The sequence below is a fragment of the Daphnia pulicaria genome, chromosome 2 (assembly GCF_021234035.1).
Source record: "Daphnia pulicaria isolate SC F1-1A chromosome 2, SC_F0-13Bv2, whole genome shotgun sequence".
NCBI lineage: Eukaryota > Metazoa > Arthropoda > Branchiopoda > Diplostraca > Daphniidae > Daphnia > Daphnia pulicaria.
The window spans coordinates 11,255,257-11,279,839 of NC_060914.1; the positions used below are offsets into that span (position 1 = coordinate 11,255,257).

The following is a 24,583-nucleotide window of genomic DNA, read 5'->3' on the forward strand; positions in this document are numbered from 1 at the left end:
AATATAGCAAATAGCAATTACTTTTTCGATCATACAATTTCGAATCAATCACACTAGAATGGACTATTCAAATACTTAATTTTTACCAATAACCTGAGATCATCTAAGTATCCGAATTCCGATAGATTAAAGTTGCAATCTGCAAATTACTTAAATTGATTTGCAGAACAAAAGGTATTAACTGACGAAGGTAGCTCAAGGCGCTCAAGGTAATTCAAAAACGTATAAATAAGTAAACACCTTCGATTACCGCACTACTTTATTCCATATGAAATTATGAACTCATACTTACACAGTAACATGCTCTCCCTCTCCCTCCCCTGTTCCTTCCTTCCTCGATGTTATTCAAAGATAAATAGAAAAAAATCCACTCACCATTTTTTTTTAACTTTTTTATTTATAAATGTCAATTTTGAGGTTTGGCAACCATGTTAAGTGAAAAGACAACATTTTGGTTTTGGCGCTCAAATCTCGAACATCGTGTAAAAATTAAAATGAAGCTATTATGTTTTATAAAAATTCGAAGAAACGAAGAATCCTGGATGAAGAAAACACTTGACGTGAGTGATAGAGTATAATTTGTGTTTTAATCAATTGCAATAAAACCAGAAAATCGATAAAATCACGTGGTCTTGTTTGTGGCTCGTGATGGCTGACTGCCTGACTCCTACACTGAGTACACACCCAAGATTACTCAAATATATTCTGGTAAAATCTAGTGAATTAAATGGAAATACTCAGTACCTAACAGGTACTAACATATTTCAAAGTGTCAGAATGTGTTTCTATGTTTATCTTCTCACAAGTTTTTAGATATGAAACGGTCAGCTTACCTTCCTAACTCATATGCTGTGCTCTTGATATCTCAATAAACACCTTATGACCTTAATCACAAAACTGATTGTTTATTTGTTGTCTTTGTTGGTGTGATTTCCTTGAAGGTCATTAGCAACAAAATTTCATGACATGTAGACATTGTGATTCTACCAAACTAAACGTCAGATGTTTATAGGCCTACATAAAACCTGCAAACCAATGTTTTTACATTAGTGGTTACATTATGCTAAATTGCATACCATATTCAAATATTCTTATCTGTGTGGCTAAATTTGAACGGGACCATTAAAACTAATTTATACTCTTTTTCTTATCTAAGGTTTCTGAATGGAGGTCCATTGAACAAAATGACTGGAATGCATGACTTTTTATGGACGACGTCAAACGTCATCTCTACCTCCTTTTAGGCATGACATCATTTTCCAAAGGAACGCAGTGACTATGATGCTGCAATCCTCAGTCTGGGGGGGGGGGGGAAAAGTATGAATGTCAAGAGCAAAAGTCTACGAGGAAAAACGTGCAGCATCACTGACGTCACATGGTCTTTTTTTGTATGCCCTCCACGTCTTTTGTGGGTTTTATCCTTTTCGTGAGTGAGTCGGGAGAAATTTTTGCCTGCGGCTGAAATTTTGGCGTTGAGGGGGCCGGGACTGATCCGCATAGACGCCTCGACTTTCCTGTTTCCGATGTGGCATTTGAACACACGAAGGGCAAACCAACATCCTGTGGTAGGCTGTATAGAAGGAGGGGATGTCCCAAATCACCTTCATCCTTGCTGCTATAGGCAAGTTTTCATATACCTGCAACAGCTGATGGCCTGCAGTTTTCACTCGTGAGCCTCACGAACGGACGTTCTGAACGAACACTCTCTCCCCCCTCAGAAAAGATAACAACAACAATTTGATTCCAATTACCAACAGGTATGTTTTATTTCATAATAATCAGCTGTTTATCCATTTATCTAGAATAGATATCCTATCAAATGTATTCCGTCATATTCAAATTACATGTTCGCCTTTATTTTATCAGTTTTAGCAGGGGATTAAGACGCCAGTGGAATGTGTTTTAAAGATTAGTTTTTGGGTTGATTTTTCCAACAGTCGTGAAAGAGATCATACGTGTTGTCGGGCTGTGCGAGAGGCGTATTCAAGGTTACAGTTTTCCACAGCGTCGCGACGCCTTTTCCTCTAGGCTATAAAATTTCTTTTTTTTTTTCTTTCCATCGAATTAAATTTTACGATTTTGCCCTGCAGGTTTTTATTTTCGTCCTAGACAAGTCTAACCCAATCCATTTGCAATGGCGTCCAACTACAATGAAGAGGATGAAGAAGGACAAGAAATTATTCCGGATAATTCGGCTTATAACCAGTTGTGGCAAGAGGCGCTGGATGTTGATGAGGAAGTCCAGCGAATTCTCCAAGAACACGCCTTGCCAATAAACGATGACGAGCTGGAACATGCGGTAGAAGCCCAAGAAGAAGAAGAAGGCGGAATGAAGTGAGTCATTTTCTTTTCTTTTAAAACTTTGATGCGCGTTTTGTGCGTTCATCCGCGGAACGGAATTTTAGTTAGTTTTTTGCGTGACTTCCAAGTCGAGTGTGTTATTCCACCGCTAGATGGCCAAGTGTCTTTACTTGGGCGGGTGATTTAGATTGCGCGATCAAATCATTTCCATTTCACATTAATCACACTTGGGTGGCATATTCAATAAGTTGATTTATCAAACCAACCGAGGTCACCCAAACAGATATCATGTCGTATCTGGTAAATTGAAATTAGATCGGTCTTGGGATCGGTCGCGTCGTCTGTGACGTGAAACGAAAAGCAGACATCCAACATTTATCTGGAGGAGTTTATTATTTATTTTCATTTTTCCACATATTCCCATTGAAGAAAGAAAAACAAAGATTTATTTGAACTGCGTAATGGATTTTCTAGAAAGTTCGTGACTTGTCATTCACGAAAGGAAGAAATCGGCATCCGGTGTCGACTGATTTCTTCTTCTTTTTGGGGTGGCGATCCGGTTGAGTGGATTCAGCATCTCCGGAATTCTTGGAATCGACAAGAATTCGACCAGCATCGAAACTGAGATGCCCCCAATAAAAATGTGAATAGCGTTGCAGGAGTGGACGCTCATTCTATAGCTAAGTTGTTAATGACACGCGCCAGATGCGTGCGGTTGTATTTGCTTTGATTGCGCACACACATTTCGTTGATGGGCCGGCAGATGAGTCATATCGCACGAAATTGATTTGAACGATCCAAGAGTGTGTATCGACCTTCAGAATTTTCTTTCGGGCCGTTGCCAAGGTTACACACGGCAGTGTGCTGCGGTCACGGGACACCAATCAAATCACCGCAAATATAAAATCGCAGCGGATTGTTTGCTCCAGGGCACGCCTACCACCTGCCCATTTTTCCTAAGAAAAGGAGCTCCTTCCGGCGGGCTTGATTTCCTGTAGTTCAATCAACCATTTTTCCTCTTTTACACATCAGAAATAATTTAGTCAAATGAATTCAGTTCGATGACAAAGTCCAGACACATTACAGTGGGGGTTTCAAATTTTATTTTATTACGACCATGGTGAGACTTTTGTGTGGAGCGTCGAATGACTGGCGTCGATCACGATGGGAAAATAAAGGTTTTAAATTGGAACTCCGGCCGGATGATGGATCTCGAGTTTGAGAGGGGTGGGGATCATGCGTCTTAATCAGGTTCAATTCCAAACCGGCAGCGGAAACATCTGGAAGGCATTTTGACCCCCATCCCGTAACCTTTTCTCTTTTTTTTCTCAACTAAATAAAATTAGGAGAAGATTTTTGTTTACTCAGCCCACCCTTCGGTTTGAAGATATTTTTAGGGAATGGAACGAATTTTTGTGGGGTGTTTCCCCGGTACATACTGGAAGGGGGGGGGGGGAGAAATACGTTAACAATTATTCCGGAGGTGTTGACAGTTTTGCATTTCTAGTCGTTCGTCCGTCAAGTGAAGATGACGCAATCGCCACAGCATTACCACGGAATTAAATACCTCTTTCACGAATTGAGGTATTTTAGAAAACCAGAAATCGGATTGTGTTTCCAGGAAACAGTAAAAAGAAAAGACCATTTTTAAAATTCCAGTGAACTGTTAGTTTTCTCTGTGCTGTCATCCCCCCCCCCTCCTCTTTTTGTTTCTATTCTCCCACCCTACCAGTTGTAAAACCCGCACGCAGACGGCTGTTCCAAAGCGCATAGAGTAGTATCACGTGGGCGTGATTACTGTCCGCATGAGTCACGCTGTTTGTAGCTTCCGGCTAGTTTACCTTGGAGGCATAGCGAAAAACCAAAAAACAAGAAATGATCCATTTCATCCACAGTTCCGGGTCGCTGGTCTTTTGTACTCAAAATTGGGCAATTTTATTATTTCGAAGAAAAAGAAAATTCAGATTGATGACTTTGATAAAATCCACTTGACCACAGCAGACGACTGTTTACTCCCATCTGCCAGAAAAGAAACTTTGGACTTTTGATTTCCTTTTAAAAAAAGAAATAAGAAACTCTCGTTAAACAGTTTGTTGCATTTTAAAAATAACTTTGTAGTTATTTCAAACCGTTTCAAATCATTCTCTCCCCCCATCCACCCCTAACGAATGTTTATGCACACAGTCACGTGTTTCTAGACGTAAAAAGGGGGGAGAGAGAAGAGTATAGCCTTGTACTTCCGGTCTGTGCCGCAATGACGTCGTTACTTTCCAACTAAACAAAAGATACAGGGGGGAAACCGGGAAACGTGTTGCTTATCTTTCCTTCAAAAGCCCCGGTAGTTTTTTCGCTTACATCTTCATTCCTACCGAACGTTTTATTAGCAAAAAAAAAAATTTCCCGAAGCATCTAGGATACGTGTGACGTCTGACATGACCCTACAGGAACCTGTTTTTAAATAGAGAGGGGAAAATACCGCGGGCTTTTTAAGAAAACCAAGGGGAAAACTATTCTCATTTGCATATGCAAACCGGTTTTTCTGGTCTCCGTAGAAAACGTCATTACTTTATTTCACGCAGTCTCCGAAAATTTGTATAAAGACAACATAGTATCACCTACGCGTCCGGTTTACACAACAGTCTTCGACCTGATTTCCACCAGACTAGTTTCTTTTTTTTCTCTTTGTGATCTCAGCCCAAGTTAATTTTGTTTTAAAATAATTTAAAAAAACCTCAACATAATGAAGTTTCCCATCACCCATTGGTTGTCGCATTCGCTTCAAGATGTCAGTTTGCCCGAGATTTTCAGTTTCCTATTGCCCCCGCGACAAGAATCGTAAGTACACTAGTCACTAAAAATAAACTCGAAAAAGAATAAAATGTTGTTGGTTACTATGGCGACGTGACGTCGCGACGCCATGGGAATGGAACGGGGGGGGGGAGTAGCATGTGTATTGGTTGTTTCTTGTGGTTCATCATCATGGGGGAGGGACAGCAAATAGACCGAGGGGGAACTACCACCACCAGTCGACTGGATTACCTGAACCGGAGCGGTCATGTTTTTCGGGACTAGTAGTGAACTTTGCGGTCCACTACCCGTTCAAACTATTTGATTTTTCTTTAATTTTTTGATTGCCAAATAAGTTTTTGGTTGGTTTGTTTTGTTTTTGGTTGCCCAGTTTAAACTTCCTGTGTTGTCCATTTCATAGTTGGAATCTTTTGTGTGTGTAAATCATTTGATTGTCATGAAATTCGAGACATGACGATCATCATCATCCGGCCAGGAAGCCGGTGCCATTAGAGTCCATAATCTTGTGCTGGTGGCGTGCGTGCGCCAAAGTCTTCCAGTTCCAGTTGCTACGAGAAAAACGGATTGATTGCTTGAGGAAGTATCAATTAAACAGACCAAAAGTCTGGTGCTGGTGGTGGTGGTGGGAGGGGAGAGAGGCAATTGAATCCGTAGTGCTCGAGTGAGGATCGACCCGAGATGAGCTGTTCTAGTCGAGTGAAAAAGTCGGGCGGTCGGCGACTGGACAACAGCAGCAACAGTTCCAACAATCGTCGGTCGTTGCTGTTTCTGCTGGGCAGCAGTAGCACCAGCGATGGAATGGCCAATAATCCGGCTTCCGCTTGGTTCCACAATTCACTCCAGCACTTGAGCCACAGTTGGCATCGATTCAACAAATTCGGCATCAGTCGCGATAAGAAAGCCGATCGCTGTTCCACTTGGTTTGTCGACCAAGCCGATAACAATAACAAACCGCTTCCTTTCTATTCATTCGCTAGGTTTGTGTGTTTGACCAGCAGCGTCTTCTCTCTCTGTGTTTAGATTTTATCCATCCATCCATCCGCACATTTGTAAATCTCATTTGTTTATTTTTACAGAAGGACCATCAGCGAAGAATCGATTGACTTTTTCGATCGATTCTCCAAGATCAGCGAACGTGCCAATACTCAAAGGATTCCGGCCGGAAGACGTGGTCAGCAGCCGAATGACAATGTTGTAGAAGAAGCTTTCGCTCGAGCCGACCGGATCAACCAGTTGGACCGCCAACGGGGCACCTCCAGTCCTCAATTGAGCGATGGATCGGACGAAGGCGTCCAGGAATCGGCACCGCAACCGGCGCCCAGATCTCGACCCAAGTCCCGCGTCTCAACTCCCGTCGGCGGCCAAACTGGATGGATCTGGGGACCCGAACTTATCGCCGGTCCCGAGGTATGACATCACCAAAAATTTCCAACTTCACACAAGTCCCGTGATGGATGGAATCAAAAATGAGAATGGAATCTGCACGTTCCTGATCATTCCGAATGTCTCCCCAGACTGGAACGCTTTGGTCCACAAGATAAGGAAGTTGTTTTGGGAACTTTTTTTTTTTTAAAGAGATAATCTAAACATTACCCAAGGACTATACTAAACAACATATTGGCACAGGCCACTCACGGACTTGTTGTGCGCAGACACGGACGGGAAAAAGTTTGTATATATACAGCTCTATTTCGGGCGCTTAGCTGTACGAGGGCCAGACTCTAAACCGATAGATTCGTGTCAGCCCTATTGCACACTGCACTCTGTTTCGTTCAGTCTGATTCGTGCGAAAGACTAGAATAGGTTAAGTTGGTGAAATTGCAGCAGATTTTTGAGAGATGACGGATGATATGCTGCAAGTCAGCGCCTGTTTTATTTCAATCCTTGTTTGACTTTTGATCTTTTATTAAAGTACTTTTTTTTTTTTTTTATTATTATTAGGCGGAGAAAGTTTACTGTGAAGTGCTCTACAGTCTTTTGCACGCCATCAGCCGCACTGGCTGTGATAACAGCAGCATCGATCAAGTCTTTGACTATTTAAAGAGATCCTTCCAGTTTACCGACGCCAAACACGATGAATTGTTGTCAACTGTTCGTCAAAGAACGGTAAGTAATTATTTTACTTTGATTGGTTATTATTTGAATTGAGTACGATTTATTTTTATAGCCACCAGATGTCTCGCTGCAGTTGGGCGTCCTCCAAGCGCGCAATCTAAAGGGCAAGGACGTCAACGGTACAGATTTAATTTGTTATTTTTTCAAATTGATTTATTCCTGGTTTGGATTTATAATCAAGCGGAATTAAATATCGTAGGCATGAGCGATCCTTACTGTTCCATATGGATTTCGAGCAACCGGCAGAAATTTCAGGATACGTCCATGAAACCAAGGACTTTGGATCCCGTCTGGAACGAGACGTTGAATTTGTGAGTCTTCATTTGTCCGTGTCCTATTATTTCGAAACGTTTCATGAATTATTTTATTTTCATAAATTAGTGCGGTAAAGGACGTAAATGAAGATATTTTGCAACTTGAAATCTGGTAAGATTTATTTTAAAATTCCGGAATCCGGAAGAAAATTTCCGGAATTCCGGAGTATGACATTTTCATCCATCAAACCGAATTCTAATGACATTTTTTTAAAACAGGGATTATGATCCAGATGAGACAGTCAAGGAAAAAATGTCGCGTATTAGTGAAGTCAAAGATTTTCGCGGAATGGGCATCCTACTCAAACAAATTGCAGTGGCGTCGAAAGCGCCCGGAAAACCGGCCCATAAATTCCTTGGATTGTTAAACGTTGGACTGAAATCGATTCCCATCTCTGGACTGGAACGTTGGTATCAGCTGGAAGGGCGTGACAAGACCAAAATTAAGGAACGCGGAGAAATCCGACTCAATTTGACCCTTTCAGCCACCCGAACCGATACGTCGGAGCAATTTACATTGCACGAAAGTTTCGTCCAGTACGAGCGATTGTTGAGGATCATCGTGGAACACGAGCTCCGTGCGGATGTTGATTGGCGTGGTGTCCTGCCGGACTGTGCGGCTGTAATGCTCCGCCAATTCGCCGCTCATCGAGGACTCCGATCCTGCGTGACGGATGCGTGTTCCTGGTCCGTTTACGCCACGGTTTTGCACAAAAGAACCCTGGATCTTGGAATGATGCTGAACTTGGTCCAGCGACTCCGCAAGGCCATCAACGATGGTAAACTTCCCGAAGAGGAATTAGTCAACGTCTTCTGGACGGCCGCCGACTCTTTTGTCGTCGCTGCCTTATCGGCTGTCCGCTATTTGCGCAATAATTCGGAATTGAGTACCAAACCGGAACAACTTTCATTTCTACTCGAGTAAGTGAATAGTTGTCTTCTGAATGATTTGAACAAAATATTAATTTGAATTTCTGGCAGGTGCCTTAAGGAACTGAACAATTTGGGGTCTAACCGGCCAGGATTCTCTGAACTGCAAGTGCGGATCGGCGAGGCTGTGACGATGGGAGCGGCCGATTGTTTCAGCCGGATTATCGGAGGAAGAAGAAAGGGTGGTCCAATCTGTGACGACGACCGTTTAGAAAATGCCATCCGCATTTGCCAGTCACTTATGACCGACTTGAAGAAGGTCCTAACTGTCTACCACCAAATCTTTGAACGGATTTGGCAAATTCCAGCCTTCAACATCGTCTACTCGTATTACGACGGCCAGTTGGCCGACACTTCCAAGCCCATGGTGATCAACGTCACCAAGTCACTCAAGTCCATTAATACTTCCAACAATCAGATCGTCTCTCTAGCGCTGGAAGCTTCCGGTGAGGTTCCTCAGACTCTCCAAAACGGCCATGCTAAACAAAACGAAGTTGATAATATCGCGCCACGATTATCGATGGGCACGGCTCTCTTTGAACTTTACCTGTGCCTTCAACAGTTTAACAAGTGAGTCTACCTGTCAAATAATTTCCAAGTTTATTCTAATGTAATTCCTATTGTTTTCTTTAGATTATCAGTTTCGTTGCCCATGTTGGATAGGGAAACCGTCAAATTAGCTCCGTTTTACACTTGGTTCGAAACGGCGGTCGATCGCTGGCTGGATATCGCCCTGTATAAAGCCATGATCCGCATTGGAAAAGCTGTTCATTTAGATAATCTGCAAACTGTCGATAGTATGGTGAAGTATTCCTCGTCAGCTGTTGATGCTGTCAGCGTCTTTTATTCGGTAAGTCAACATTTAACATATTTGTTTTTGAAGGTTTTAAATTACGGAAATTCATTTTTAGATCAAAATGTTTTGGGAACAACTCGCCTGGCCGGATGAGAAAGGAGCCTTGTCGTTTGTGATCAAGATCATGGATGTAAGTAGCAATCAATGAAATAATTTCAACAATTTTGAAGTTAATGTTTCAAAAATGAACAGGAGGTGAAACAATCGGCTACAATTTACGCCGAGGCCATTCGACTTAAATTGGAGAGACTTCATTCCGGTTCACCGACAACTGGTACTGCCCAGCCGTTCTTCATCTCCCTCAAGATATGTTCCGCCATCAACAGTATCTTACACGTCCAGCAATCGATCCAGCCCTTGGCGGAAGAAATTGGATTGTACAGGCTGAGCGACGCTGTCCAACGTAGCGATAACAACGGTCCAACTCAAGAGACACTGACGGAAAATGCCATCAAAGACGTCAACGAAAAGTTGGACGAGATCTTTTACGCCATTGCTCGCAGGGTATGAATTAAACCTTTATTAATATTTCCAATTCAAAAAGCTAAATTTGTGTTTTGACTGGACAGTTTGAAGTTGAAGTGGCCAGGCTGATCAATACTGTGATGGAATCGGATTTCGGTATGCGTCAAACTGACGATCTCAACAGCTACATTTGCGATCAACTCTTAGCGCTGGATACCCACCTGGAAAAAGATGTTTTCGTCCGTGTTTTGAACATCATCTACCACCACATTCTGCAAAGCTTCCTCAACGTTGTCGAGGGAGAAGTTCAGGTAAACTATTTAGACAATATCTCTTGCCATTTCCTGTTAATTGCAACAACTTAACTTTTAATAACAGAAAAAGCGTCAACCTGCCTGCTTCCGCCAGTGGAAAGAACTGCTGGATATCATAGAAAACTGCTTCCATAACCCTGACGCTGACGCGGAAGAAGAAGAGGATGAAACTCTGACCAAGATCCGCTGGTTACTCAAACTGCACGGGATGGATACTGGCGATTTGATCCATCAGTACCGTCTCGATCGACTCAAACAGACGACTGAATCCGGCCAGGATGTCGGACTTGGTTCGCTGTCTGTCCGGGTCATCTTTATCGACGATGCGCTTAATATCGATATACTTAATGCCCGTAATTTGAAACCGATGGATGTTAACGGCTCGGCTGATCCCTACGTCAAAGTCCAGCTCTTGCCAATTCAACAATTTCCCGATGCTGCTATACTAAAGAGTAAAGTGCACAAACGTACTCTGTTCCCGCTATTTGAAGAGAGCTTTACCTAGTAAGTTTTTAAATCATTATGAAATCGAATTGATTATACCTAAACGGTTTTTATTTCTGTAGTCCTGTACCAAAGTCGCTGCAGACCAACCCGGAATGCTGCATCCTATTTACTATCAAGGACAAGGATCTGATTGGCGCCAACGAGATGATGGGCGAACACTTCCTAGGTTTCCAGCAAATCACTCGTGGCGACTCCTCAGTCAACATGAACGATCTGGAGCAAGTGATTTTGCCACTTACTAAACCGCTAGAGAAAGGTAATGCAAATGAATTGTAATCATGACTTCTTAAACACGAACTATAATCGGATTTTTCATTCTATAGAATCTGAATTTCTAAACGCACTGGAGGGCCGTACATGGGATAAGGCGGCCAAAGATTTCGCCAAAAAGGAGAAGAAGCGAATGAGCGGAAAGTGATTATTAATAAAACTGTTTACCAACGATTTACATATTTATACATATACTCAATGGCGCTCCGCTGAAATGAATTTTTCTGTAAATATACATACAATTCGAGTCAGCTTCCGGCGCTTTGTTACCATAAAAACAATATAAGAAAAGACAAATGCTTAAGATACAATCTAATGGATATTAGTTCTAATCTTAGCTTGTGCAAGGATCGACGCCAATTTGTCAACTTGATTGACTCCTTTACGGAAACTGAAGATTGGACTTCGGAGAAGGAAGTGGGTCCGTCTGACGAGTAGGTTTGATTCCAATGGACGGACACGGTAGTTTAAGCAATGGTTTCGCTGGTATTCTTCCAACATCATGACGTAAATCAGACGAGCGTATCGAGCATCTAGGCAGGTGGGCTCAGATTGACCAGCAACTTCTTGTGTATCGGCACTTCCTGGAGAGATTTGCCACAGGTATTCTTCTGTGATGATGGGAATGATGTAGTCGACTTCTTGGTACCAGCGGTAGATACTTTCGCCACAGAATTCCAGCTCATCTCTGTTTTCTTCTAGAATCAAAACGCCAATTCCCAGGTTTGAGGAACGGATTTGACGAGCAACTTGATTGGCTATTTCGTAGCCGTCTTGGGTGAACGTCAAAAGCACCGTTTTCTTATACTTCTTCTTGTCAGAGCCTTTCGAGTCATTCTGAAGCTTGTTTTCGATCGGCGGTGATAAGCTTGAACCTAGTGGAACAGCTTTCAAGTTTTCTGGGTCGCCTTCTCCTGTAATACTAAATTCCATGCCAGAATCCATTTCACTATCTGTTTCGTTGAGTTGACTAGGAGTTGAATCTTCTACTTGAATGGATGTTGAAGTAGGGTTGAACAAAGCTGTAAAAAGAAGGTAATATGATATAAAATCATTTATCAAATATTAAATCTAATGTTTAGAACAAACCTTTTAGTTTTTCTGAAATGGCATAAAGAACATCATGGCGTTCCATGATGTTGAGAGCTTCCAGCAAATTTGAAAGACTGGCATGATTTTTAAGTGCAAATTGGCTCAGAATTTCTAAAGTAGCTCCCTTGATGGTAGAAAAGTTTTCAATCCTCTGTACATAAAAAGTAGCAATTAGATTATGTGAAAAAGAAGTACACATTGATTTATTACAATAATGTCGTGAATGTGGAGGCCAAGAAGGCCAGCAAGATGTTTCCAATCTCCATGGGATCCCACAGGTGTCCCATCGACAAACCTTGCAATTATATGCAAAATGTCCCAACCGATTTGGTTGTCACTTGTCAACTTTTTAATAGAGTAATTTGCACCTTTGGTCAACCAATCTTCTAGATATTTTGTAACGTCTGGAGGACCAGGAACATCCCTTGTGCGAATATCTTCTAGTTCTTGATCTAGAGCTGGATTTCTGTTAGACGCGAGAAAATTGCATGATGAAATCTATTAATAAAGTGAGGAATTTACTTCTTTACTTACATAGAAAAATCAGCCATTGGATGTCCTACAGATAAATCAAAACTGAACTCTAAGGAAAATTGTGTTTTTGACTATTTATTCTGTATTTGTTCTGTATGGGTTGTCACTTGTCAGGTATCTATTGTGAAATAGTAATCAGCTGACATGCCCTCTATTGGTCGAAATTCTAACCAGTCGGTTAAAAAGAAAACAAAATGTGTTGTCTTGCGTTCAATCGGGAATATAATACATGAATTTAAAAATTAATAGGCTCAACGTAAACTTCTTATTGTGTGCATTTTAAAGTAGGGAATCAAAAGTAGGGATTCCGACAAGGCGAATAGTTTCGGCGCCGGAGATTAAGACAAGCTGTTGGATAAAATATTGTATTTATAAAGGCAACATTAAACATTAAAACATTAAATGATTTTGCGCAAAGGAAAGTTCGTCCAAATTTCGTTTTGGTTGCATTCATCGGCCAATAAAACTTCAATCATTTGAGACGAATAGTACCCTATCATTACATCGTGATTCTCGCCAGCAGTGGGACCGGTTAAAAACAGTTTTAATAGAAAGAAGATAACATGTCTGTTGTTGGAATCAGCAGGTAGAATTTCTACAATTATCTGCAGGAAACAAGTAATAATGCAATCATTTAAATTTAGGAAAAGTAAACAGTTTGACTCACTTGTTTTTCGACTTCGTTGGCTTTGAAATCAATCACTTGGTTGATAGCTACGAAATCTCTTCCTCCAACTGCACCATTGACTCCACGTCCATCAGCCGATTCAACTCTGTCCCAAGTTGGACTTAATTAAATTGAAATCTCACTGATTCGCTTAAGTTCTCACCTCACAGATACGCAGTTGTCTCTTCTCCTGTGACGCACGAGCATTACAGGAATAAATCGACGACGAAGAAGTTTTGCTGTAAAGAAACATAAATGAAATCATCATCTATGCAAATATATTTTTTTATGTAGTTCTTGATTTATTAAGTGGCTATGATTTATGCACCTATCCAGCGATCTCGATGAAATTCGACAATTGCTCTGTTATCAATATGGAAACCGAAAAATGCGTCGGTGAATATTGAGGGATATTTTTTCTTTCGAGTGAGTGTCTTCATTAAGGCGCCGTCAACCGTCGCATTCCATTTTTTCTTCTTTCCGCTGATGGTGTTGAATACAAACGATGCAAACTCTTGGCAGTTGCTGGCAAAGAAATGATATCTTTCATTCAAATCGTGTCTATCGACGAGAGCCCTTAAGAAATCGAAAAGAGTTCCACGTCCTGGAGATTCGGACAACATTTTCACGGGAGTATTGCGTGTTGTCATAGACTCTTGAGATTCGTTCTCAGTATACAAATAATCTCGAACAAAACTTTGGTCTTGGTTAACAGTCCTCTGCAAAACAATGTGTTCTCCATTCTTTTCTACAGACCACCAGACTATCTGTCCACTTACAACATTTACAGTTTTGAAAACAGCAAATGCGTGATACAAGAGGTTTTCATTTCTGTTGAGTTTAGTCAAGGGACTGGAATAAACCACAACTTCCGAGATATCATCTTTGAAGCATGTTTCGCACAATTGCCCTAAGGTTTTCCAATCCTTGCGCCATTTGTTTTTATTGAACTGAGAAACAGAAAGTTCTGTATAGAAATCAAAAAGATTTATTGCAATCCCTTTCACTGTTTCACTATCAGCTTCATCAATGAACAAAAGTTTTTGGGTGAAGCATTTCCCTTTAATACGTCCTAGTGACATGATGGAAATTCTTTGCACTGACTAAAGTCACAATTTCTTAATGGTCGACGAGCACTTCCCTATACTTAAGAAATAACAGTGATGTTTTTTAAGGGAATTTCCCTGACGTAATGTACAGTTCCTACATCCTTTGATCTTGAATAGCAGACACTTGCGAAACTGTCAAAACAAATAAATAACATTGGAATTGCAACGTTGCCCGATTGTAGCTCCCAAATTTTCACTATATCATTTTTCAAAAATCACGATTTTTACCCAAATTTTTAGAACTTTTCTTGCTTTTTCAAATTTGTTTGTTTCGTCAGGTCTCGTGCGGGATGCGAGCAAAGAATTTTAAAATAAATAAAATAAAATTTCGAGCAACTCACAAAATTACAAAATACTTTTGTATTATTTTCAGTTTTTCACACGTTAACACACAAGAGTGCAAGTTTCGAGGAACATAATGAAATGTTAAAGAGGAAAAATGTATCAACTTTTTTGGGAAACAATTGACCTACCTAGCATCACTTTCATAGATACCTTTAGAGGACGGCAAAGATCAAAACCGAGTAAAACTAAGTAAGATTTAAAAAAACACACTGGAGGAAATCAGCCAACCCTGAATAACACAGGGTTATTACATCCAAGAATTGATTTCTAATATATCCTTATATCTCCCGAAACCAAAAAAGGACACGCGCCATATTAGGGAACACATATTTGTTTGTGTGTGGGGGGACCGCCGTAAGCTAATTTCAACGAAAGCCAACGAAAGCAATTAAAGAATAGCCAATATACAATTTACGTCAATCCAGTATATGTACAGCAGATTTTTCTTTTCAAGTACGATAGTAAAAGAGCATATGCCAAATGCTTAGTGTCACATTCTGAGAGTGATGAGACCAACAGCCAAATTAGCACACTGCGCAGTGTCGAACGATGGTTTTTCGTCAGTTTTATAAAACAACTGACAATCACTTGGCGACTATGATCTTGTGAATGTGACGCATGTGTTTCTGCAAGTGAGCTTTCTGGCGAAACGACCAGGAGCAGAGGTCGCATTTGAAAGGTTTCGTGCCCGAATGGATCATAGAATGGACAGCTAAATTGCTAGACGACGTGAACATTTTACGACACACTTGGCAACTGTAACCTTCTTTGCCATTGCGCTTAGAATTCATGCTGTTTGGACTGCCGTAGTTACCGTTTTTACTCGTGCTCAAATTGGTTGGCATCATATCCTCATCCTCATCTTCGTCATCTTCGTCGTCTTCATCGCAACGAAGGCCGGCCGAATTCCGGCTGAAATTCGGCTCGTTGTTGCTGCTGATGCTCAGTCCGCCATGCGAATTAAAGAAACCTTGAAGGCATTGAAGTTCAGCCACAGCCGCAGCTGCTGCGCTGTGCTTCCCACTTAAATTCCACGTTTTGTTCTCAAGAGTTGAATTGCTATGAACCGTTGGAGCTCCTGCCCGTTCGGACGACGTCAAGGCGTTCGTCACACCCAAATGAGAGGGTAAAACGATGGTGTAACTTTGCTGAACGAGACTCTCTTGAAGAACGGCCTCCAGATACGTGCGCCTCGGATCCGCACTCATTCCCGTTCCCGATCCGATGGCCGGTAGAAGAAGCATTTTATCCGCCAGATTCATCCGCATGTCCGTCACTCCCGATGATCCGCCGTTGGCTTGATGTGAGTACTCGTCCCTACCTGCAATTTACAAGAAATTGAAAACATCAATTAAATGAGAAATCGATTGATAGATGGCGCTGAAATGTCAATTGAGAAAACGGCCGATAGGTGACGCTGGAGTCGCAATCATTTGAAAATTCAACAACGTTTTCTTTAGGTAATAATAAAAAGAAAATACATGTGATTATACCTGGGTGTGGTTCAACTGATTCGCTACTTTCAAAACTGTTGTCGTGCTCTGGCGAAGGTGAGATCTTGTCTTCGTCCAGATTACTGGATGATCGGGTGTGGTTGGAATCGGGTTTGAGACTCAAATCGATTTCTCGATCACGGTCGTCGGCCGTCGATGTCATTTCCACATCCGAATTTGTTTCCGACGGCGATTTGCGCGAATGATTCGGCCGCGTGTAGGGACTGGCGTCGGCCGTGCGGCAACTGCTGAGATTGCGGTTGTGACTGATGGCCAGTTCCAGTGAGAACGGATGGCAACCGCGCAGGGCCGGGTGCTGGTAATAACTCGCCGTCGAGGTGCGCGGTTCAGAGAGTCGCGTAACAAGTGGAGTGCTGATTGAGTGATTGGAAAAGGCGTTGAAATCAGGTGGGCTGGAATTGCAAGGCTTCGGTCGGGAACAGTTGACGTTTTCATTGGCTTTAGCCTATTGAAAAATCAGTTTTAATTCATTGTCAAATCAAAATGATTAGTTCATTAATAATACCTCTGGTTTAGCAGCAAGGTTCATTGGCCTGTCGTTGGATTCATCGGTGGAATCATCTTTACTATTTTCCGTTTGCGAAATGTTGTCGTTGGCAGGAGCTGGGCAAATGTTGGTCACTTCAACTCGATCGGAAATTTGATTGGACTTTTGGCGAGATTCGTCGGGATGTTGTTCGTCTTCGGACACTTGATCCGATTCATTCCGGTCGCTGGAATCGAGTTCCGGCGAGTCGGATCGAGGCGGCGACGGAGGCGTCGCACCACCGCGTACTCCGGCCACGCACAGCTGGGCGGCCAAGTCCAGCAGAGCTGCGGTCCGTCTAGGCGGTAGGACAACTTCACCTTGGTAGATAAATTGCAGCAACAGTCGCATATCTTCGGCTTTCACCTCCGGTAGGAGCAAGGCAGTGTCAGGGCCTTCGGCTTCGGCCAGCAAATTGGCCAGCAGAGGACTCATACTGGCCAAGACCAGTCTAAAAAAAAGACGGACAATGATCAATAGACGCTGCATTCGTAAATGAACTGATAAATGAATGTACCGATGAGCGTGCAAAACTCGATCCTCGCAAAAGATGACGACATCGGTGAAACGGTCGCGAGCCCAGCAAGCGGCCGCCATTTTTGTTAAGGCCTCATCGTGACGGACCCATCCGAGAGACACGTGATGGCGGTTGGTTCCACAGATCGTAGCTGGCCCCATGATGTGTCAAACGCTGGGAATTAAATTAGCCAAGATTTTACAATTAAATTGTTAATCATATAAATATAAAATACGAAAGAAAAGACTTTTAAAAGAGTATTAAAAAAGATAGCGACACTTTCTATCGAGTGTGATGGCGGGTGAAAGTGGTTTTCAAGGATATGTACATTGCCGAATGGCATTAATCACAACGTATAGAATTATCATGATAAGTTTACACTACTTAAAACTAAATTAAATCTACAGTTAAATTAAATTATACGGTTTAAACAGTTCTAGGGTCTAAATTTCGTCTGCTTTAACAAATGCTAATTACAAATAACATTAGATAACCTGTTGTAACTGGAGAAACGTGATGCCGGAGTAGTAATGAATATCCAATGTTTAACAAAATGTTTTAATCCACAAATTCTTGAGTTAACTGGCTAGCGCACACGCAGAGAATTGAATAGTTGGGGTCCGACAACCAAAAGCTTGCCTCTCGTCCACGCCAGCGTTCACAAATAAAAAGTAAAAAAAAACCTTAGAAAGTGAAAGTCGGTCGAGGAGGTCGTGTGAGGGAGGGACGGTTCTCTTTTCCCTTTCTTTTATTTCTTTACTGGGAAAAAAGAAGGGACAGAGAAAAGGCTGAAGACGAGGCGAAAGTGACTTGAACGTCATTTTCACGATGATCGGATCAAAAATCTCGTCAAACGACAAATGAACGTTATCAATCAAGTAATTGTGCGACTTTTAAATGTATCCAAGTGATTCCCTCGGTGGCGATTGATTGTGCTCCAGGCTGAAAAGCTCAAAGGAAAGCGCCAGAAAGAAACGTGGGGAAAGATGGCGTATTATAGTTCGCTTGAGCGCCGCCACTCGATAGGGAAAAAGGAAAAGTGAAAGTAACAGACGGCACGCCTGACCTTCCAACGAAAAAATTCTAGTAGCTTAAAGAAACTCTTTTTTTATTTTCAAACAGATGGTAACTTTATTTTTAGATGTATTCCAATACTTGGTTTAGTTTTAAATTGATTTCCGTAACACGGCATTTTCGGCAAAGTGTTTTTTTTTAAATGTTGGGTGTAAGTGTCATAAATCTAAACTGGAACAAGCTACATTATTGTCGAGTAGAAGAGAAAGCGGATCGGGCGTTTGAATTTTTAATTGGGTCGAGGTTCGTTCGTTTGTTCACGTCGCTTTCACTGGCTTGTCTAACTGCTGTTTTACTAATTTCATAGTGAAAGTAGAGCCGAAAGTGAAAAGATTCAGACTTGTATAAAAAAAGGGAGAAGGGATAAAACTTGGGGAAAATGGAAGAAAAAAAGTTAATTCTTTTTTTTATTTTCTGTTGGTAAGCGATGCAAATCAAACAGCGTTCGTGATGTGGCTGGCCTTGAACACTACCTGCAACAACGTGACAATGGCAGGAGCCCAACCCAGTCAAGAAGAAACGAGTTGCTTTTTTTGTGTGTTAAAACTTGCAAGCGAAAGTCATTTCCTCACGTTCCCACCGTCGATGCTCAACAACCACCAACCTCGCTCCAAGAAAAACATCATCTGACGACGGCGAGGTCAAAGTAAAATGGAGAAAAGTAAAAAAGAAAAAGACACAATCTAAATACAAAAGTAAAAAGCGAAAGGCTTGGCTCTCGGCTGACCTTGAATCGCCTGAAAAATTCTGTTCGCCTTTCTCTTCCATCTTGAAAGTGCCGCAGGGACATAAGCCAAGAGAATTTTTCGCTCTTCATCAAATCTTATATATTTCGTAGAAGAAAATGATGGAATCAACTGTTACTTTGGTTACTTTCTAACGTCAGTCTCTACAATCTTTTTTCGAAAGTTGTTACCTCTCTGACAAGAGGCCGAGAGAATGAAGAAAGTTTGGACCACTTTCTCCCGCCATTCAGCAGAGCTTTTCAATGATTGCACATCTTTTTTTATATTGTTTAAAATTAAATCTAATCAAATATGGACGTGAAATTTTATTTGACTTGGGTAGGTACCAGTGGTGGTTCTTCAATAACTGGCGTCAAGGACATTTGAAAGGGTCTTTTTTGTCCCTATTCAAGGCCACGCGAAAATGTTGGGAGATGTAAATGGCCCTGGACTGTCTCCCCCCCCCCTTCTCTTTCCCCCCCCCCCCTCTCCCTTTCTCTTGTGTTTCTCTCAACATTTACATATTTTTCCTTTCACACAGATTTTATTTCTTTAAAACATTTGCAAGAACATCTTTGACGACCTTGATTTTGATTGAAATAAGAATTAAATTAAATCAATTCCGTAAAAGGGTCTGTTGGAAAGAGAAAGCTTTTGAAAATGTAGAGAGAAAGGGAATTATAAATTTCTATGGTGGCGTATGCCAAAGAGTTTTGGGGGGGAAAGGATGACGACAAAAATCGGGTCAAATTCGTGCAGCGTAACGATTTCGCTTACGAGAGAAAACATCAACGTCGCGCCACTTTCACTTTGTCTTGATCATTGAGAGCACACTGTCCCTCAACACCAGTGAAAGCTTTTCATATTCACCTTTACATTTCAATTCAATAATCTCTTTTCAAAAAGAACTTTCACTATGGTAGATTTTAATCCGAATAATTAGGGATTAAATACTTGATTAAATCTTACCTTTTTTTAAAATTGTTAATCAAATTGTAATCGATGACAATGACGGAATCCGAATGGTTATCCTCGTGCAATCAATGCAGCACATGTAGATGACACACAGCTCTAATAACACTGCGCAACCGGAGCAGCACACATTCAGGTGAAATAACAAACGCCACCGAGTGAGATAAAAAACAGCCGCTATATTTAAAAAAAATATTCTATTCACGAAATTTTTCGGGCAGGGTGAAAATAGATAGAAAAAGAAGCGAATAATTCTCCGCGTCTTGCCGTGGACGAGACTTGAAGACTACTCACTCTCTTCTTGTTCTCCTTTTTCCACCTTCACGCCATCACTCCTCCTACCTCCTCCTGCTGCCTTGTCGCAATTTGAGAAAGCCACAAAGAACTAGTGAAAAGGTGCTGCCCGCACGCCGGGCGGAGCTTAAGACAACCCAATCAAGATCAACAGGAAACTCCTCTTCTCTGTCTAGTGATGAATTCGTTTAGAATAATCATTAATTTATAAATAATCATCTGATTATTTTATTTCTATTCTAGGCATTTGTATTCCTTTTCGGTACTTGTCGATTAATTTCAAATTAATTGTTTTAATTTAATTAAATTATAGGAGATTTAATCGAAATTTTATTTTATTTGTGTTTTTGGCTTTTGCAAGTGAGGCCTAATTATTGAAAAATGTTTTTGACACTTTCAACAGGTTAAATTGTTTTAAATTGGGCGAAATTTTGAAGAATACCAAACTAAGAGTGAAATTGTAGAGAAAAGAGAAACGACCAACATAATTTTGAAAGAAAGGCAGCCCTTGATTTCCTAGCAAAACTTTCCCTTTTTTCCCAGCAGTTGTCCCTTTCTATTGGTACAGAGCCATCGAAATGTAGTTGCTCGTGAAATCTCGCCAACCACACGGAATTGATATACGGTGAAACGCTTCACACCAACATGGACAAGAAAATGAAAGAGAGAACGGAATTACAAAATCAATTAGAACAGGGACATGAAGGGGAATTATTTCAAGTTTAGAGAAAAAGAATTAGAAGGCCGAATGGTTTAAATGCATTTTTTTGAATATTAACGTGAAAATAATTTTGGTACTTTCTAGTCCAACACCTGACCGTGGCCCGAATGTCAGACACTCGTTTTATCGAAAATTACTATCAATCTTATCTGATCCATCGCATATGTAATAGATATGCACGACACCATTACAAAAATGTTAACTTAATAAGGATTCACATAGAGAGGATTTTAGTCAGTCTAGTTCTTCACATTATATTTTTTCGATCAGGATAACAAAAGAAGAAAGGAAAAGTGAAAGCCAGCAAGCATACAAAAGGTATACGCTTCGTGTATAGAAGGGGAAACGAGTCATAAATTGGGGCTACTTTCTATTTTCGTGTATTTCGAATGGCAGAGAAACTGTTTTATTTTTGCAACCATAGCTTCTTTTTTTTGTGTATCACCATTCACCGGTTGATTGGTCGACGACGACTTGTTACTGAATACAGCAATATTGCCCTTCAAATAAGATTTAATGTTAATTATTTTATCAAGCCTAAACTAAATTTGATTTACCGCTGGCATCTTCAGCCTGTAGTTCTTCCAGCTGTGACTGTTGAAGATTGTGGAATTCTTGCAACTGTTCAGCTCTTTCCATCCATAATGTGACCTAATACAATTTTACGTCATAATTTAGCAAGTTAATTGAACGTTTTATTTGGAAAATTGAACCTGTTGATGAAGCAAATCTCTCCTGCGTCCCTTGGATTCATGGCGAAGCATTGGTATCATTACATCCAGTGCTGCTTTGTAACGCTGATTGATATAATTTAATTTTATCGGTTGATTTGAATGAAAATTAATCAACATGTAACCTCTAATGCAATAACATGCTGTCCCTCTGAATCGTATTGCACTCCTTCTTTGCCTATTTCCAGCGCCGAGGCTAAATTCGGTGTAGCGGACGCCAGGGAACCTACCAGCCAGTTATAATACGTTAACAGAATTATGAAGATAATTATCTTTACGGAATTATCTTACGGAGTTCTTGAAACGTCGTTGAAACGTTGGACTTGGTTAATTGAGTAGAAGGTACTTCAGGGACAATCGACATTTCTTTGATTCGGCAGGAACATGTATGAAGTTGTCCACTCAATTTAGATTTCGTGACCGCATCAGCACCTGGGATTACAAAGTATTTTATTGGTTAAATCAGAAATATTAGCCGGAAAATGATACCTGATATTAACGGCTTAAGAAGAGCATGGGCTTGACGGTAGAGAATAAGAGTTTCATTTCCTCGATTTGACTTATACGAATTTTCAGCGCGCTCAAAAACTGAATTAGCCTCTAACAGACCACTGTTGGAGGACAGGAGACGTTGGAGGACACAAGCAGGCAAATTGACAAAAGGATGATTGAAGAATTGTTCAAATGTCAACCGCTTATTGGGGTCCTTTTGCAATAATCGAATTAAAAGGTCTCTACAATTGGATGATATCTCTATAGTGGTTGGAATCTACGGGTATTTTAAAAGGAAATATTATCATGAGTGAACATTTAAACTATTGTTACACTTACAGTTATGGGGGCATCACTTTGAATTTTGTCCACCAATTCTTTCAAGCTTTTAGACGAGCATGGAGGTCTACCAAATAAACATTCGTATAAAATCACACCAGTTGACCACAGATCGACAGAGGCGTCATAACTTTGTCGCCGGAGAATCTCTGGAGCCATGTATAATGGGGATCCTCTGTAAGAAGTTTCTTTTTCCCGGTTTTTAAGAGATTGAGCCAAACCGAAATCTGCATTCAAAAGATAATAAATAAAGATTTCTTTAATATGTGAGTGGGGAGAAGTTGGTTCGCATTACCTGCTAGCTTCAAAACTGGATGTCTTCGGGATGTTAACAACAAGTTACTTGGTTTAAGATCCATGTGAACAATATTATGTTGCCGCAGGTATTGCAAGGCAAACGCTAGTTGACTTAAAAATGATCGGCAAATGTCTTCTTTTAGTTGTTTGTAGTTTCTAATAAAGATGGATAGGTCTCCACCTTCGCAATATTCCATGATTATATAGATAAAACTGCGAAAAAAGAGACAAAAAAATAAGCGGTTAAAAATTTTTAACTAGAGAAGATTTTTTAAATTGTTTAAAAAAAGCATGGTTATTTAAATACAGTGCACTATTTGATAAAACCAAATTCACAACTTGTAATCAAACAGAATTTCTAATCTGCTCAATAAACATCCTACAAGTCTCTTCCAATGGCAGTAAGAATTGATAACTGTTGGGGGGTAAACAAGCTGTTACTGATAACTTTAGGACAAAATACACTTTGATCTTATGATATGATTGAACTTTGCTTAATATCACAGTCACCACAATATTTTATGCAGTTAAAATCTTAAACATTTTTTCACTTGGCTGATGCAGTTCTGAATTAAGATTTTGGTTACATAATAAAGAAACACAAGGCCAATGGACCATGCAATAAGTAAAATTGTGACACAAGTAGCTTTCCATATGTTCAATCAGATACTCACTTTTCATCCCATTGAAAATCTAGCATTTGAATGATGTGTGGATGTCTGAGACGTTTCAAGGCCTCGATTTCATGTACTATACTGTTTACTGTGTTTGCAGATAATTCATTCTTTAATATACATTTAACAGCAACAATTTGTTTAGGGCTACTCTGAATGAATGAAAGAAACGTCATTAAAACAAAGAATAAAAAATATTGATATAATTTCATAATTTAAAAATGACTAATTGGATAAACAATAATTACAATCTGATATGCTTTGTAGACATCAGAAAAGGTTCCACTTCCAATTTTCGATTGAAGAACGAATCCTGGTAGTCGAGGCAAGGGCATTTTAAAGTTTACTGGAATGGTATTCTGGCTTTATGATGAGAACTTTTTCGAAAAATAAAAAATGTTTAATCTTCTAAGCAAAATCAACAATTAATTTTATGAGAAATGATTTCACAAATACAACAAATTGTAATGGCGCCTATCTCAAAGTTCTCAAATGAATCCTACAATCATAACCTCTGATCATAACAAATAAGAAATAACAACTTGAAATTTCGTCTGTTCCTTTATAGATCGATACATTGAAATACTATATCGATATGAGCTATCACGATCGATATTCAGAATCTGTTCAAAATTCAAATCCGGTGGCGCTGCGTTCACAAAACTAATAGGGGATGGCGCAAAAAAAATAATAATAATTAAACATACTAAAAATAAGAGAAAAAAAAATAAAAAATATCTCCCAATCATACTTTACCTGGGAAAAATTTACTTCAGTTACACGGGTTCTAGATATCGATCGTGATTACTTATATCGATATAGTAATTCAATTTATCGCGATTTAAAACGAAGAGACGGAATTTCAAGTTGTTATTTGTTATGATTGTTGAATTCGTTTGAGAACTTTGAGATAGGCGTCATTAGAATTGCGTTTGGCTCTGCTTTCACAAAACAAAACATCTAAGAGCAGAAATAAAATAACAAAAATTTTACGTGAATAGGGAAAGAATAGAATTATAAATTTTCCTTAAAAGTTATAAAGCAGAGTCAGAGTTGTTGCTGGATGCCATGCCGCAACTC

General features: G+C 40.3%; 5 protein-coding genes and 1 long non-coding RNA gene across 13 annotated transcripts; 2 read left to right on the forward strand and 4 right to left on the reverse strand.

Moving 5' to 3' along the window:
- The first annotated feature begins 632 nt into the window (after positions 1-632).
- On the forward strand, positions 633-11,132 carry LOC124326040 (protein unc-13 homolog 4B-like). Of its 6 annotated transcripts, none has more exons than XM_046784616.1 (17): positions 633-751; positions 807-1,757; positions 2,091-2,334; positions 6,186-6,516; positions 7,051-7,215; positions 7,277-7,343; positions 7,424-7,535; positions 7,606-7,650; positions 7,758-8,459; positions 8,520-9,038; positions 9,102-9,318; positions 9,380-9,454; positions 9,517-9,828; positions 9,894-10,100; positions 10,168-10,607; positions 10,670-10,866; positions 10,934-11,132. In XM_046784616.1, the coding sequence occupies exons 3-17, from the start codon at positions 2,135-2,137 to the stop codon at positions 11,026-11,028; spliced, it is 3,684 nt and encodes a 1,227-aa protein (XP_046640572.1). In that variant the 5' UTR covers positions 633-751; positions 807-1,757; positions 2,091-2,134; the 3' UTR covers positions 11,029-11,132. The 6 variants fall into 6 exon arrangements, with proteins under 6 accessions (XP_046640572.1, XP_046640573.1, XP_046640575.1 ...); XM_046784617.1 differs by having other exon boundaries at positions 1,157-1,757; XM_046784619.1 differs by lacking the exons at positions 633-751; positions 807-1,757; positions 2,091-2,334 and adding an exon at positions 3,804-3,885.
- Positions 11,015-12,648, reverse strand: LOC124326274. Its single transcript, XM_046785003.1, has 4 exons — positions 12,507-12,648; positions 12,183-12,438; positions 11,970-12,123; positions 11,015-11,902 (listed from the first exon to the last, which is right to left on the reverse strand). The coding sequence occupies exons 1-4, from the start codon at positions 12,521-12,523 to the stop codon at positions 11,193-11,195; spliced, it is 1,137 nt and encodes a 378-aa protein (XP_046640959.1). The 5' UTR covers positions 12,524-12,648; the 3' UTR covers positions 11,015-11,192.
- A 207-nt stretch (positions 12,649-12,855) lies between these two features.
- On the reverse strand, positions 12,856-14,425 carry LOC124326271. The gene is made up of 4 exons (XM_046785001.1): positions 13,502-14,425; positions 13,337-13,412; positions 13,174-13,279; positions 12,856-13,111 (listed from the first exon to the last, which is right to left on the reverse strand). The coding sequence occupies exons 1-4, from the start codon at positions 14,253-14,255 to the stop codon at positions 12,905-12,907; spliced, it is 1,143 nt and encodes a 380-aa protein (XP_046640957.1). The 5' UTR covers positions 14,256-14,425; the 3' UTR covers positions 12,856-12,904.
- A 202-nt stretch (positions 14,426-14,627) lies between these two features.
- Positions 14,628-20,289, reverse strand: LOC124326108 (transcription factor Ken-like). Of its 3 annotated transcripts, none has more exons than XM_046784744.1 (5): positions 19,953-20,289; positions 17,185-17,358; positions 16,647-17,118; positions 16,121-16,586; positions 14,628-15,948 (listed from the first exon to the last, which is right to left on the reverse strand). In XM_046784744.1, exons 2-5 carry the CDS (start codon positions 17,343-17,345, stop codon positions 15,212-15,214), a joined length of 1,836 nt encoding a protein of 611 aa, XP_046640700.1. In that variant the 5' UTR covers positions 17,346-17,358; positions 19,953-20,289; the 3' UTR covers positions 14,628-15,211. The 3 variants fall into 3 exon arrangements, with proteins under 3 accessions (XP_046640700.1, XP_046640701.1, XP_046640702.1); XM_046784745.1 differs by lacking the exon at positions 19,953-20,289 and adding an exon at positions 17,679-18,230; XM_046784746.1 differs by lacking the exon at positions 19,953-20,289 and adding an exon at positions 17,674-18,230 and having other exon boundaries at positions 17,185-17,361.
- On the forward strand, positions 18,218-18,927 carry LOC124326832. Its single transcript, XR_006915881.1, has 2 exons — positions 18,218-18,309; positions 18,684-18,927. It is a non-coding gene; the product is annotated as an uncharacterized LOC124326832 (long non-coding RNA).
- A 919-nt stretch (positions 20,290-21,208) lies between the features above and the next one.
- On the reverse strand, positions 21,209-24,040 carry LOC124326185 (serine/threonine-protein kinase ULK3-like). Its single transcript, XM_046784879.1, has 10 exons — positions 23,752-24,040; positions 23,504-23,655; positions 22,828-23,042; positions 22,533-22,759; positions 22,191-22,470; positions 21,993-22,133; positions 21,827-21,927; positions 21,684-21,767; positions 21,528-21,621; positions 21,209-21,470 (listed from the first exon to the last, which is right to left on the reverse strand). The coding sequence occupies exons 1-10, from the start codon at positions 23,836-23,838 to the stop codon at positions 21,448-21,450; spliced, it is 1,404 nt and encodes a 467-aa protein (XP_046640835.1). The 5' UTR covers positions 23,839-24,040; the 3' UTR covers positions 21,209-21,447.
- Positions 24,041-24,583: the final 543 nt, after the last annotated feature.